Source organism: Uloborus diversus, chromosome 1 (assembly GCF_026930045.1).
Source record: "Uloborus diversus isolate 005 chromosome 1, Udiv.v.3.1, whole genome shotgun sequence".
In the NCBI taxonomy this organism is placed as follows: Eukaryota; Metazoa; Arthropoda; class Arachnida; order Araneae; family Uloboridae; genus Uloborus; species Uloborus diversus.
Window position 1 is genome coordinate 159,957,578 of NC_072731.1, and position 15,680 is coordinate 159,973,257.

Consider the following 15,680-nt stretch of genomic DNA (forward strand, 5'->3'; position numbering starts at 1 on the left):
ATATATTTTTGAATGTCCCTTTGTCTACTTTTGAATCTTTTTTTTTTTGGGAATCCCTTTAGTCATGGATGGCCCTTGCAAACCAGACATGGTAAATTCACTACTGGCAGAATGAATAAAAATTTTCCTTTAAGGAAAGTTCTTCTAATTAATAAATCATTAACTTTTTAATGTGTATTTTTTAAAAATACATGTACTGTTTGTGTAGTATTAATGCTACTCACGAATCTTTAAAAATTGGAGCCTCTTAAGAACAATCTGCCTCAGGCCCAGACCTAGTTGGCCTGTGGGATAATCGGGCTCTGCTCGTATTGCGAGCGTAACTCTTTCCAAGAATGTGCTCGTCATCCAAAACATCTCACACGAAGTAAATAGAAATGCAAACCATTCGCAAACCATGCAATGCCATTCGTGTTACAAGTCATCGCTGATTTGCAGCCCCTTAATTTAGAGGGGTCAGGAGGAGGCAATACCCCTACTTTGAGAAACTATTGTATTTAATCATATCTTCACCTCAAATCAACAGTAGGATATCTTACTCTTCTTCTGGGATTAGATATCTTACAGTTGCTCCTGAGGCGACAATTATGGGATTGATTTTCATTTCAATATAATAAGTATTGAGTATATACTAGTAATGGGCAAAATCGAGTTCGCATAATCGAATCACTCGATTATTCATGATCATTCAGAGCTCGAATATTACGAGCTCTCGATTATCACAACTCGAGGTCTCGATTAGCGTATTTCGAGTTCTCGATTAGCGTATCTCGAGTTCTGGCTTATCACATCTCGAGCTCTCGATTATCTCGAGATCTCAATTATCTCTTTCCGAGTTCTCAAGCGATGGACTGCTTAGGTTCTCAATTATCACTTTCCGAGTACTGGAGCGATCAACTAACTGTTCGAGTTCACGCTTTGTGAACTTCTCGAGCTCTTGAGTTCTCGAGATGTCAATCACTCGAGCGATCAACTGCTGATGGATGTTAGTCTTTTTTTAGGGAGTATCCTTCTTGATTGGGGGGGGGGGGGGACTGCCAGTGTGAAAAGGTGCGTCAGCACATTTGAGGAATAGATACCGCTGTGATCTAAATGGTGCTATAATCAAAAAATTGCCTCTCGAATGTTTCATTCGAATAGTGTAATAATTGAATGTATGCTGCCGAATGCTTGATTATCGAATGATTCTTTGGGATGATTGGTAGTCCAATGATTTGTTTTGAACGAAAGGTGTTAATGAATGGACGGGTCTGTGGGTGACATGGGTTGTGTGTCCCGGTGGTGGAAGTAAAGGTTGGGGACGCTAATAATGTTCTAACTTGAGACGCACTAAAACGAAAATTTAATTTCATATAAAAAGGGGGAATACTTTATTTAAAAACCTGAGGGGACCTCTTCCCCCCTTACATCCACTTTCGACCACACCATTGGGTAATGAACCCCGAAACACGTGTCTGTAGTAAATTTGATATTTGGGCTACAAAAGTTGGTTGTTTCCTGTTACTGCTCGGCACAAAAGTGTTTATTAATTTCTTAATGAATCAAGTGTTTTACTTCTCGCGTAATTTGTTCGTAGGGGGTGAAAAAGGGGGGAGAGGGTGGATAATAGCGTAAACTGCAGGATTGCAGAGTTTAGGGGATTTGGTTTCTTTTGGGGGTATTGCAACTGGGGATACAACTCCGTAGGGGGTGCACTATCGCTCTTGAGAGGAATGGATTTGGAATAGTTTTAAAATTGAATGATGGAAACACTTTAGCAAAAAAAATCTGAGGGCACACCATCATCCTACGGCCTCCCTCGAATGCACCACAGAGAAATGGAACAAACCTCTAGAATAGTTTACTTTTCGAGTGATTCATTTACAGAGGTGCACGAGAGAGGGGAGACGGTATGGCACAAACCAGGTAATGGAACTTTTTGAGTCTTAGTTCTTTTGGGGACTATCGTTTTTGGAAAGAGGGAGGGGGTTGATTGTCGCAAGGGGGACGCCATTGCTTACAGGGACGAACGGTCACCCCTGTCATCATATATGGTATTAGAATCGGAAAAATGCTTTTTTCGAATGAGGTTACCCAAATAGTGCACTCCGTTGAATAAGCTCTTTGAATCGGTTGTTAACGCTGTGACAACCATGTTAAAACGTTTATGTAACGTTTAAACGTAATGTGTTTAGAATACTTCTTCTCGTGTTTATAATGCACTTCTCGAGAACTCGATTCTAAGTAATCGAGAAGTTAATCGCTCGAGTTCTCGATTTCGAAAGATCTCGATTGTCAATCGCTCGAGTTCTCAATTTCAAAAGATCTTGATTATCAATCGCTCGAGTTCTGGACTTCAAAAGATCTCGATTATGAATCGCTTGAGTGTTCGATTTGAAAAGATCTCAATTATCAATCACTCGATTATCAGAAGTACTTGATTCCCGAAATCACTATTATCAAAACATCTCGATTAAGCCCATCACTAGTACATACCCTCTTTCTCCTCCGGAAAATTTTTGAAAGGTAGACCTGCTTGTTTGTCAAGTTAGTATTCCTTAAAATGTTTTGCTCATTTCGCGAAACTTCTGCAATCAAATGCAATCCAAGGTTCTACTGCAACGATATGCATTGTTTCGTCAGCATATCTGAAAATAAAATTGAAGTTACATCTTGTATATGTGTCTGTCTTTCTCTCTGTAGCTTGCATTAACATCTTCACCCAAAAATGTGTGATAGTCTTTTCATAATTTCATTTTTAATCTAATTAATTGTATTTTCACAGACTGGTAGAACTCCATTGCATGTTGCTGGTCAGCAAAAAAATCAGTACATTTACACAATACTTGCTGCTGCGGGAGCAGATCCTATGATTCTTGATCAGGTACTTATTTAAAATGATTCTTAGAACTATTTAAATTTTTAGATGATTATATGAAACGAGGGAAATTCAAACTATATCTTAAGTCTATATTACTAATTATTGCCTATAAATTTAAAAAAATAGCAAACAATTATATGTGATTAAAACTTGCTTTAAAAATCATACTGCAGTGTGATTTATATAAATAACAACACATTTAGTTACTGATTTATGAGCTTTTGATGAAATTCTTTCAAGTAATTTTTTATTTAAAAAATAAATCATTTTATCTTTTATATTTCATTGTTTTCTATATTTATTAATATTCATCACAGTTCAAAATTTCAGTGCTCTACAAATTTCACCTCTTGCATGCCGTCCTCTCATCGCTTTTCGGTTCTTTAGTAATTCATTACAAACCATGTTTGGTGTAAATACGAATATTTTATTGAATACTTTCTCTTCGTGCGTATTTAGATTGTAGCAATTTATTAAATATAATAAGGTATTTTGAAAAATATTTTTATGAAAACCGCTTTTTTTTTCCTTCTCAAAAATATACCTAATTAGAATATGTCGTCTATTCTGGTACTACTAACCAGTAGAAATAAATATATATTTTTTTTATTATATTCGTAACACTGGATGTAGTTTGGATATTAGCATTCATCCGAATTTACCTGAACTAACTTGTGTTTAATTTTTTTTTAATAACTTTGAAACATGTGAAGACGGATTCAAACGATAATCGTACTTCTTATTGGCGGAGAATTATGTTTTCAGAGTTCTAAAATAACTTTCTAAATGAGTTTTCAGCATTTTTTAAGACCCGATTGAAAGTACTTTCAAAATAGTTATTTTTATTTAGTGTGCAATAAGACTCACTTCAACCAGAGAAACAAATTAAATTCCTGTACTTTTAATTAATCTTACGCTTTTTTTAAAAAAATTCTGTATCTTTCTCCTTGTTTTAGAAAGGACGGACAGCAGAGTTTTACATGAGTTCAACAAGCAAACCTTCGACAAAGGCTCAAGTCACACCTTCCTCATCTACACCTGAAAATGAATCGTCTGGTGAAAAATCAAACTCTCCAACGGAAAAGACTCCGGAAGAACCTAAAGAGCCAGAAATTGTCACTCCTGACCCCGGTTCCTGCGCAAAGTGAACAAGAAGTTAAGGATGAAGAACAAGCAGCTGAAGAACTTTTTAGCGGCGGGAAAGAGGCACAAACACCCGATAAGATTGAGGTGCAGATTGTTAAGTACAAGAACTTTGTATCAATAGTGCTTAATTATCCAACATTATTGCTGTTTTTTTAAGAGATGAAACGCAGCACTTCTAAGCAGTTTAAATGAGCAAACCTAAAGGGTGTTTTTTTTTAGAGGTAGAGAACTTGAGGTTCAAATAAAGCACAGTTAAATATTGTTAATTGCCATGCTTTATTCGAAAGATGATTCCTTGCCATTTTTATTTAAATATGATTTCTGGCATATGACCACCTCGGCTGGCTCGGAGAAAGTCCAATTGGAAAGTCCAATTTTCTCACTTTTTGCAGAAATAGAGACCGTATGTCAGTAATAAGGTGGCGAATGTTCTCTTCCAAGGCGTCAACCGTCTGTGGCTTATCGGTGCGGACCAGAGACTTCACATAGCCCCCACAAAAAGCAGTTCAGCGGTGTTAAATCGCATGATCTTGCAGGCCAATTCACGGGTCCATTACGCGAAATTATTCGTTCACCGAACGTTTCTTTCAGTAAATCAATTGTGACACGCGCTGTGTGGCATATTGCACCGCCTTGTTGTCTATTCATGATGAAATGGCAAACCGAACTGAACAGAAAACAAGTGACAGTTTTCAAAATGGCACACATATCAAACAGTGTTGCCAACTTAAAGTTCTATACATCTAAACAAAAAATCCTTTATAAAGAGAAAGTAGGTCATAATTTAACTGTTCTTAATACGCCCCTATCAAATCCGTATTACTAAGAATAAAAACAATAACTTCTTATAAAAACAATAAGTTTCTCATGCAGTTGTTTAAATTTTCTGTGCGTTTCTTGAAGTTTGACAAAATATCGGAAAATGTAGAACAAATGTTTTAGTAAACTCAAAGACGTATTCCAAAATCATCACCAGCACAAATATTTTAGCGTAAAAACTGTGATAACGCTCACCCTCAGCTTGAGAATTGAAGTTAGTGAATTCTAAAACTAAATTAGTTCGTTGTGACCATCACAAAATTATGTCTGTCTTATGAGTTCTTGGATCTGACGTATAATCGCTACAACAAAATTCTGCTATTCACAAAAGTAGAATCAAAGAGTGGAGATTGAAAATTATTTTAAAAACTTCGTTTGAACTAATTACAAGCATTTTATTTGTTAACAAATAGAAGACAGCAACAGATAAAAATTTTAAATCACCTCGAGGTAATCGTAAATGTTTACTTTCGCTTTGTTGATTTAACTTAGCTGTATATCTCACGCAAATGATGAGTAAAATGAGCCCTCCCCCCCTTCTGGAGCGATTAAAATTGGACCAGTGCCAGTTTCTGTGTGGATTCACTTTTATTCCAAATATCATCTGAATCGTTGCATTATTTCAGATATTCCAGCCGCTATTAATAGGAAAGAACGTTTTATTGCACCATCCTTCATAGAGAAATTGGTGTCAAAATTGATTCAGCATTTGTACCCTCTGAGATCTACCTATGAACCAATTTTTCTCCAAATCCGTGTTTTATTTCTTGAGATATAGCAGTCACAAGTAACAAGAAAAAACGTTCGATTTCCCTAACCCTTTTAAACTACCCCCACCAAAGTAAAATCAGCACTTATACTTTCTAAGGTCTACCTCTGGAGCAACTTTGGTCAAATTCCTCTCGTTGCTTCCTTAGATAAAGCATGAGTAACGGAGAAAACGTTTGATTGCTCCACTTTCATGGAAAAATGACGTCAGAAACTGATGGGCACCAATTCACATGGGGGTGCATGTGTGTATCTAATTTCGTTTGATCGCCACAAAAATCAGTCAAGCGCATAGATCATGTATACCCACACACACACACTAGGACATTTTCCGAAAATGATCAAAATGGATTCAACACACCTCAAAACGCTCAAATCTGTCGAAATTCGAAAACTTCTATGAATTCATTAGTTTCCTTTACAAATTAGATGCAGAAGAAATTAGAAACGTAGCTCTTCCGTAAGGTATATAGTAAAACTAAATTTTCTTCCATTAGTAAAAGATTTGAGGCATTTCTTTTTTGGTACTATTTTCCTTTTTTAAAAAAAAAGAGATATCCTGCCACTTATAGATGATGAAGTCGCGAGGTCCCATCCCTTTCTTTAAAGGCCATGTCTTTAAAATTGGCGACTTTTCCTAAAAGTTTCGCAGACTTTAAGACATTATATTTCGGTAACGGGGAGACGAGGACAAATAATTTCTGCGTCAAAAAATAATGTTTCACAATGCTCTTTTGATTGCTACCTATTTGAAAAAAAAATCATTAATTACTTCCGTGTGTTTTCCTGGTCAGTCGTTCTCTGCCTTTAAGATGTACTTCGGATTACGCATACGCATATTTGACTTTCCAGTGGAAATGGAATTCTTTTTATGGAAATTCAAATAAGCATGCACAAGATGGGGAGTCATTGGGAGGTTACAAGCAAGGACTGGAATTATTTTCAGTTATTTTGTTTCAGACTGGAGTAACGCCGCCTCCCGAAGAGACGGAACCACAAAAAAACTGCCGAACAAGAAGAGAAATCTTGGACAGCTGAATCCGAGGATAAGGAAAATATTGGCAAAAATGAAGAGCCCAATAAAGAAAAAGAAGAAACATTGGAAATAAAGCCAGAGACTGGAAATTGCACTGAAGAAAAAGACGACAAGGAAATAACCGAAACTGAAAACAAAAATGAAGACAATACGAATATCCCGCCTGCTAAATCTCAAAATCAAAATAACTCAAGTAAGTAAAATATTGCATCCCTAACGGTATATGCATAAACAGAATGTGCAACCTGCTATTAAATGGTTTCTAGATAACATCAGGACCATAATCATTAGCATCTGTATCAGAGATATAGAGGAATATTCATTTCTTTGTCAAAATATTTTAACATGCTTTTTTTTTTTTGTCAAATAGAGAAACTCTACTGAAGTAAATTAAAAAGTTTTTTTTTAAATATGAAATACTAGAAACTATCTAAATTAATTGATACTATTAATTAATATTTGGCTCATTAAGTGCTTTAAGTATTTTAAGAGAAATATTTACAAAATCTCCCCCTCCCCTAGAAAAATATAAATCCAGAGCTTTTTTTTTTTTTTTTTTTTTTGACTAATCGAATAATTGGCACAGATGTATTTATTTCTACATAATATAACATTTCTTTTTTTTCCTTTGGTCCACATAAAGCTAATTGCCTGCAACTCTTCACGTTCTAATTATAGTAGAACGTTTTAAAAAAATTCTACAGAAAACTGTGTACATATATTTTTTTTTAAATTAAGTAAAGCGGGGAACATTAAAAGATTCTTTTTATTTAGTAGAGACAAAAACATCATTAAAACGTAATAAGCGAAAAAATTATAAATTTTTGAATCTTTGAAAGTGTAACTCTGGTAATTTTGAATTTCTCCAGCAATTCCTTACAGGGGATGATTGAGTTTTTTGCCTAATTTTGTTCAGATCGGAAAATGAGTGATCAAAATAGCTTCGAAATAAACAAAAAATATAAGCAATTAACATTCGTTATACTTTTGTAGACTTGCATAATTCAACTAGATATTTCTTTTCCATGTGTTTTTAATGTTTTATTAAAACGATTCCAATTTAAAAACTGAATTTCCTCAAAGTTTTGCCCCTGCTGTTGTTTTTCAGACGATCGTCTCAATGACTTGATTGACGTCTGGATTCGAGATAAAGATTTGCTGAGGCTTGAGCATGTCGTCATAGCTGGTCAAGGAGAGAGACTTATTGGCAGAACGTCCGAAGATCGTCAAGTGCAAGAGTTTCTGGATTTAGTTCCTACTTATATGGTACATATAGGAATAAATTTTAAATGATTTGAAAAAAGTGCTAGACAATAACACACTGTTCTGATTTTCGTCACCTACACTAGTGTTCAAACTTAAAAGTATTTTCAGATTTGGTCAATTATCACAAGAACTACTGAATCGGTTTTAATGAAAATTGGAATGTACATTTGACACAATACAAAACAAATAACCATCAAACATTAAGAATTCTGAAGAAAAAAATAGAACCGATTTCAAACCTGTAGCTAGAAATTGCTCTGGAAAGTAAAAAATAATTCTATTCTTTGAGCACACTTTTAAACATATATTTTAAAGGGAAAACGATGTATAACCATTTTTCGTTTGTTTTTTCATGAAAACCAGTCAAAATTAAGAGCGAAACATTTGTACCGCTGTACAGATAGGTTATTATTAATGTAATGTAAGCCAATTCTATTAAAGAACCTTACTCCATTACAATTTACTTTAGTAATTACATTTTGGAGTGTGATTTTACCTACTGTTTTTGCGAGGACTTCAAAAAAGTAGTATCGATGGTGTTCAAAGAATAGAATCATTTTTCACCTTTTAGAGCAATTTTCAACTGCAGTTTTGAAGTCGGTTCTAATTATTTTATTTCAATCTTTTTAGTGCAAATGTATTTAAAAAATAGTATGATGTCACCATCACGAAACGTCACATAAATACCCTGTTCTTAAAAAAAACTCATCCATCCATGCAAAACAATTTGAATATTAATGGTTCTGCCAACTAATTTATGTTTCACAACAATAAAAGTTATCTATATCTGTAACGTAGCTTGCTTGTCCTGACTAACAAACAACACACAGCCGAAACTTCTAATGCTAAAAAGCTGAAATGTTGAACATTAGTTTATTTTATGACTTAAGCTCGTGCTAAGAAAGGAGTTTTGGAAATTTCGATTTTCGGGAGTGAAATGAGTTGGGGAACTTTGCGCACTTATATACGAAATTCTCGAAGACGAACTCCTGCTCAGAGTCGAACCTGGTATTAAAAGATTCGAAATGTTACTAGGATCACGAATATCTCAACCTATTTCATGTAAAACGCTAATTAACGGAGATAATAATTAAAAACTCAATTTTACGTCCACTCGAACATGCGTCTATGCCAAGAAATGGTCTGATTTTTTTTGGTTTCCGTAACATTGGAAAGCCTATAATCTGTTCGAAAATTTCCGCAGTGATTCGAACCACAGAGATCCAAAAATGACTGCTAAAAAAGCTATTCTTTTCAAAAACTATCTATATTATGTGTTGATTTTCAGCAATAATAAATATCCTGCTGTAAAATTATGGAAAATTGTTAATTTCTTTTTCAATATTTAGGCCAGAATCAAAGGTGTTCATGATGCAGTGGTACGCGGCAACTTAGGAGAAGTGGAATCCGTATTGACAAGAAAACGATTCGCACTCAGTCGGGACCATTTGGGTGCCAGCCCATTGCACCTGGCCGTGCTACACGGCCACACTGACATCGTCAAGTACATAATTGATAACTTTCCAGAAGCTCTGGACGGACCTGATAACGTAAGTAAATCACGATTCATGTATCAAGTAAGAAACAACCAAGTATTTTTATGTTGAAAAGTAAAAAAGAATACATTAGGGGGGTGGGAGGGTAAAGTTGCTAAAAGTTCCGGGCAATTGTTTAGAGGCTACGAAGAACCCCCTTTTCAATGCAAAAAATGTAATCTAAGCGGATGCTTTTTTAATTGATAATGTATTCATACATTATCAATTAAAACCACCTAAGTAAGTTCAAAACTATAGGATGAAATTTTAGTGTTAAAGACGTAGTCTCAGAAATTTCTGAAAACCAATAAATGGCTATCAAATGAAATATGAAAATCCCTGCCATCTTATCAAGAGAAAAAATAATACAAAAATGATTAAAAAATACATTAATACAAAAATAAATACATTAATAAAAGAATGAAAAGTTTGCAGACACTTCATTTTACCGTCCCACGCCAGATACAATCTGTTGTTTCTAATTTGTATGAGACCTCAACAAAATTTCTCAACCTGTCATAATATCATAATAGTTATTGGAACTCATGTAGTAAATTTTAACTGACAGACAATAAAAAATTTTCAAAGCGTAAAAAGCTTCTTCTATCATGTAATTTCCCCATTTTCAACGAAAACTGAATATAAGATTTAAGTCAGATATTGAAAAGATTTAGCTGTTTCATACGTCTGATCCTTAAAATAATATGATCATTTCCGTTTAAACAAATTTGGGAAGGCAATTAAATTGTAAAAAAAATTATAAATAAGATCACAGTTAACTAGTATGTTGTGGCCATCACAAAACTTTCTTCTATATTTTTCTTTTTTTTTCTGATCCCTCCCCATACTTGACGAGGAAGCAATATTCCCAACAAAAACAAAATTACACATGCAAAAACTTGACGATCATCCCAATGTCTGAATTTTTGCAAAAGCAAAGCAAAGAGCGAAAATTGAAATTTATTTTAAAAGCCTTGATTGAGGTAAAGCAAAGCAAAGAGCGAAAATTGAAATTTATTTTAAAAGCCTTGATTGAGGTAATTACAAATATTTTATTTGTTAACAAACATAAGATGGCAACAGTTAAGCATTTTAAATCATTGAGATAATATTTCCGATCATTTCCATACAATTAAAATCACGAGAAATACGCAGACGACAGTCTATTACGATTTATCTTTCTTATTGTTGCATTAATAAAGCTATTTTTATTCGCAAAAAAAAAAAAAAAAAAATCAACAACGCTTGGAACGATTGGCGTCAAAATTGAACCAAAGCCTCTTTGATATGGATTCACATATATTCCAAATTTCAACCAGAACGTAGCATTACTTCTTGAGATAGGGCACTCACAATGGAAAAAAAGAACGCGTGATTGCGCTACCCCCTTTTTAGCTGTTGACACCAAAATAAAATCAGCTCTTATACCCACTAAGGGCTACTTGCCGATTAATTTTTCTTTCATTCCGTTCATTATTTCTTGAGATACAGCAGTCACAATTGACGACAAAAAACGTTCTATAGCTCAACCCCCGTTTGAGTTATTGACACCAAAATTGAATCAGCACCTGTTCCTGTTAATGGCAACATATGGACCAAATTTTGTTTGATTCCGCCAGTTACTTCCTGAGGAATAGCAATCACGCGTAACTCAAAAAACGTCCCATTGCTCCCTTGGAGGAATTCGTGCCAAAAACCAATGGGCACAAATTCGCATAGGGGCACATATGTGTACCAAATTTCGTTCGATTTCATGCGGTAGTTTTTGCTGTAGAGCGGCCACAAAAAACTGGTCACACACAGACGTGACACACACACACACACACACACACACACACATACACACACACAGACAGACAGACATTTTCCAAAAATAGTCGAAATGGACTCAGCACACCTCAAAACGTTCGAATCCGTCAAAATTCGAAATTCGAAAATTTGCACGAATCCAATACTTTCTTTTATATATCAGATATAGAAGAAAGTAAAAAAGGAACAACATCTAAAAGAAGCTTGCAGCAAGATAAGAAACGTTATTGGTATTGTATACTAAGGCTTTTGGTATATGTAAAATTGGAAGCATTTCAGAATTTGCATATATGATTATGTATTATTAAATGTCAAAAAATACCTAAATGAATAAATAAAGCAGTAACATCAGAGACATAAATTGAAATTTATGTGTGTATATGTGACAAAAAATAAACTAAAGATTCTTCTAATCTGCCCTAACCAGGAAGGGAGAACTCCTTTGCACTACGCAGCAGTGATGAGAGACGGAGGCAATTACTACAGAATATTACTAATGGCTGGAGCAGATGAAACAGTTGTTGATAAAGTAAGTATTCCCGTATAAGAGAACATTTATGAAAGTAACACAGCCTTTTTTAAGTCTGCCTTATTCAATGATGACTTAAATTTGTCTTGTGGCAGTCGGTAAATTAATGTAAGCGGATCTGATTGATTGAATATTTTTTAATTTATTTCTGCACATTCGGTCTCTTAAATTTACTTAATCCAATTTTAAAAAATATATAAAATTATGGTGCTTTTTTCAATTACAACTTTTTAGTATTGTAGGCAGTTTAGAATATTTTTGTACAGAGTTAATCCACAACACGTTCTTTAAATGAAATGTAATAAATCATCAGGTTGGTTAAAGTATCCTTGTAAATCAGGAGAAGGAGCTAAAAACGTTTATCTTTGTTTTTTTCATCATAACAGATCCAAAACAGTAGCAAACTTCTTACCAGTGAAGTCCTGTTATTGTTGCTCGCACCGCAAGTTCCCAGTACAGATTGGAAACATGTTTGGAACACTAATCCATAAAAAGAACTCCACTTGCATGCATGCGCACTAAAATGTGTTCCAAATGTGCTACGTTAAAAAGAAAGTGTACTGAAGCGTACTTCGAATCTGTTCCGAAAGTTTCCTGCTCAGGATATTTGTTAAATTTAAACTTAGGAACAGATTTGAGAACAAATTGGGCAGTATTAAAAAAATTTGAAATTTTACAGTAAAAGCCTATTTTACTGTAAAATTTTACGGTAAAATAAAAGAGAGAGAAAACTCAAAATGCGAGCTACTGGATCGAACTTTGGACCTTCGTATTGGCAGGCGGCTGTGCTGCCCACCATACAAGTTGGGATACACTGAGTGACGGGAGATACGGTGTTATCTGCTTCGCGCTGTAAGTCACGTGGTGTATCCATTGGCGCTGCAGTCATTTATTTCTTTCGGTACAATCTACTGTAAATTTTTTCTGTTCTTTAAACACTCCATTTTACAGTAATATTTACCATAAAAGTTTCCTGAATTTTTAACAGTGGGGGCACATTTGAGAGTAGATCGGGAATACATCTAGGCACACTTGTGAAATCACCGCTTTCCTTTGTACAAATATGATTTAAACAGTTTTCTTTAACTACCAGTAAACAAAATCTCTCAATAGGATACTACTAGAAATTTTGTTGCAATAAAGTCGGTTGGTGTCGCCAATGCCGTCAAAAAGGATGCCTTTCCCTGATCGAAGGCCTTCCATTCAGCGGCGGTGGTTGACAGCTGCTCCTTAAAATTGCTGCAAAATCAAAAACTACTAGAATGTATAATCAAAGCAGCGTGCCATAAGTGCTGTAAAAAGTGTACTACAAAGTTCTTTAAAAGAAAAGACGTGTGTTAGCGTTCAGAAAATGTTCTCAAATGCGCTCCCTAAAGTGTGTTGAAACCAAACAAGTGTTCTGAAAAGTGTTCGCGGAGTTGCTTTAAAAATTATTCCGAAAAGGGTGCATCGAAGCGTTCTAAAAAGTAGGACAAGTGTCCGTTTTAAAAAAAGTTTCTGAAGATTTGCAATGAGCGTTCACCCCCCGGCAAAGAAAGTGACAAAACTCAAATTTTGGGAAAAACGTACTAACTATTGCTTTAAATTCTAAATTTAATGCTCTTTCTTGCCACATAAGTAGCACAAAATTTGCTTACACAAATGGTGCGTAGAAGCGTAAAAAGTGTATAATCAATATCAGACTTCATTACTAATATAGGCCACGAAAACTAACCAGTAAACACCATACCATAATTTTTTCACGCGTTTGAAGCTTAATCACTTAAACCTACTATTGGGCAATTCCACCGACACTTGCAGGACAAAAAGACGCTTAAATTTCATTAACATTTTGTTATATATTTGAATATTTTAATTAAACAGGGGTAAGAACATTTTTTTAATCTTTACATTTGATACAATGATACTCCTGACACAGTTATAATTTCATCCAAACAATTTTGTAATTTAAAATTTAATTTATATGCATGCGTCACGTGCGGGACGTCCACGGTCAACCTCTTGTAAATTTCCCATGAACTAGTTAATATTTTTGCTCTATTAATATATTAATGTCACATTAAATTGTAGATTTTTAGAGTAAAGGTTCCAATGTAAAGGAAACATATCTCACTTGTTGAGAAATAATAGTTTAAACCTTTTAAAATAGCTTATGTATTGGACCATTCCATAAAAAAGTGGTCACTTTGTGCCGCACGTGACGGTTCATATATTTCATTAAAAAGTAATTATTTAAAAAAGTTATGGCGAAATCTTTTGCTTAAGGAATCACGTATTCATTTGTAATTTGTTAAGCAATAAAATGTTTACCATTGCCTTTTTAAATAATTATTTTTAACGAAATATATGAGACGTCACGCGCGGAACGAAATTACCGTTTTCCGTGTAGTGGGCCCAAACCTTGACCTTCACCAATGCAGTTTTTTTTTTTTTTTTTGACTTGTGTCACTTTCTCTGAAGATGTGCATTGCGCAATATGTACTTCCTTTCTGTCCCATTCAAAATAAAGCACCCTGTGTACATAATTTCCCATTTATCTTTCAGACAAATCACACTCCAGATTACTATTTAACTCACCCGGGAGTATTAACAATACGTGATCTTCTGGAAGGTTACAGGATTAAGGATCCACAGAGGCGACCATCACAAGTGAACATTTGGCAGCGTCCGCCGACGGATGATGCCGATAAGCGTGAGTGATTCAGTGCAGTGGATCAATTACACATGTGTTTGTTAATGGAACACAAATTTTAAATTATTACAAACTCATTACATCAGTGTCATTGGTATTAAAATATACCAATGTCACTTCTATCACTATTTGACTAAATAGTACTCTGAAAATTTATTTGGCATAAGAGATTTACTGAACTTTTTTAAGTGTTACTCGAATGATGAAAACTTATATCTACAGAAACTTCATTTAACTAGTGTTGTGTATTGTTTTTTTTATCATCAAGGACGCATGCGTTTTTTTTTTCCCCTGAGCTTGAAATGCTTATGTGTAATATACAGCACATCGTATATGACATAAATCTTGAACTGCTACGAACATCAATTCCGTGTGTTCATTTTTAAAAAACTGTGCCATGTCCTTTCTAGAAGTTCAAATTTTAAAAAATATTTTAAACAAGCATAAGTTCATAAAATTTCTGACGTTTGAACTGGAAAATAGTAAACTTTGTTTGTAGAGTGTAATTATTAGAACATACAAGCTATTAATGTATAAATATTTCAGCTTTGTTGTTATGAATTTGCTTCATAAAAAATCTGTTGTTTTGTTCTTCCTCAATTCGTTCTTTCTTACAAAAAAAAAATAATAATAATAACTTTAGAAAACGTGGAGAAACTACAAAAGCATAGTAAACATTTGGTCGTTTTGAATATCGACGCTGAAATTTTCAAATGAATTTTGAAATCGGATACTTGTAGTTTTCAAAACGTCAGTTGTTTTAAATTAAGTATTTCGGCTTTGATTGACAAAATAAGCTCGATTTCTGTACATTTGTATATAAAGTGTACATAGAAAACGTTAATAAAATAGGTTTAATTCTCAAACCGGGATAAAGTAAAACACTTTTCCCAAAACTCTTTTCATATCATATTATTGAAAAATACTTCTCCATTTCTTGGTACCAAAACTGGAGCTAAAGATACAAATTTGGGAAGTACAGAAATGAATTAGCGGTGTTAGCTTTCTTTAGATGTTGAAATAAAAGTTATCTGATAAATGTTATCAAGAAAATAAGTTTTTATTTCTTGCACTTAATTATTTTTCACAAAATTGAACTTAACTTGAAATTTGGAAAACACCTCTGGTTATAAGTACCTTATAATGCTTGAATATGAATTGATAATTTCCATTTACACTATAACCTTTAAAATACGTTTAATTTCTTACTAACTAAGAAA

The 15,680-nt window shown here is 34.1% G+C and overlaps 1 protein-coding gene across 1 annotated transcript in view; it reads left to right on the forward strand.

The window, feature by feature from the left end:
- LOC129216572 (poly [ADP-ribose] polymerase tankyrase-2-like) overlaps nucleotides 1–15,680 on the forward strand; it is an 87,897-nt gene that overhangs the window by 45,558 nt on the left and 26,659 nt on the right. Inside the window, exons 12-17 of the mRNA XM_054850790.1 lie at nucleotides 2,765–2,863; nucleotides 3,817–3,991; nucleotides 7,738–7,895; nucleotides 9,245–9,445; nucleotides 11,667–11,768; nucleotides 14,313–14,460. Of these exons, the coding sequence (XP_054706765.1) occupies nucleotides 2,765–2,863; nucleotides 3,817–3,991; nucleotides 7,738–7,895; nucleotides 9,245–9,445; nucleotides 11,667–11,768; nucleotides 14,313–14,460 (883 nt within the window). The remainder of the gene's footprint in view (nucleotides 1–2,764; nucleotides 2,864–3,816; nucleotides 3,992–7,737; nucleotides 7,896–9,244; nucleotides 9,446–11,666; nucleotides 11,769–14,312; nucleotides 14,461–15,680) is intronic.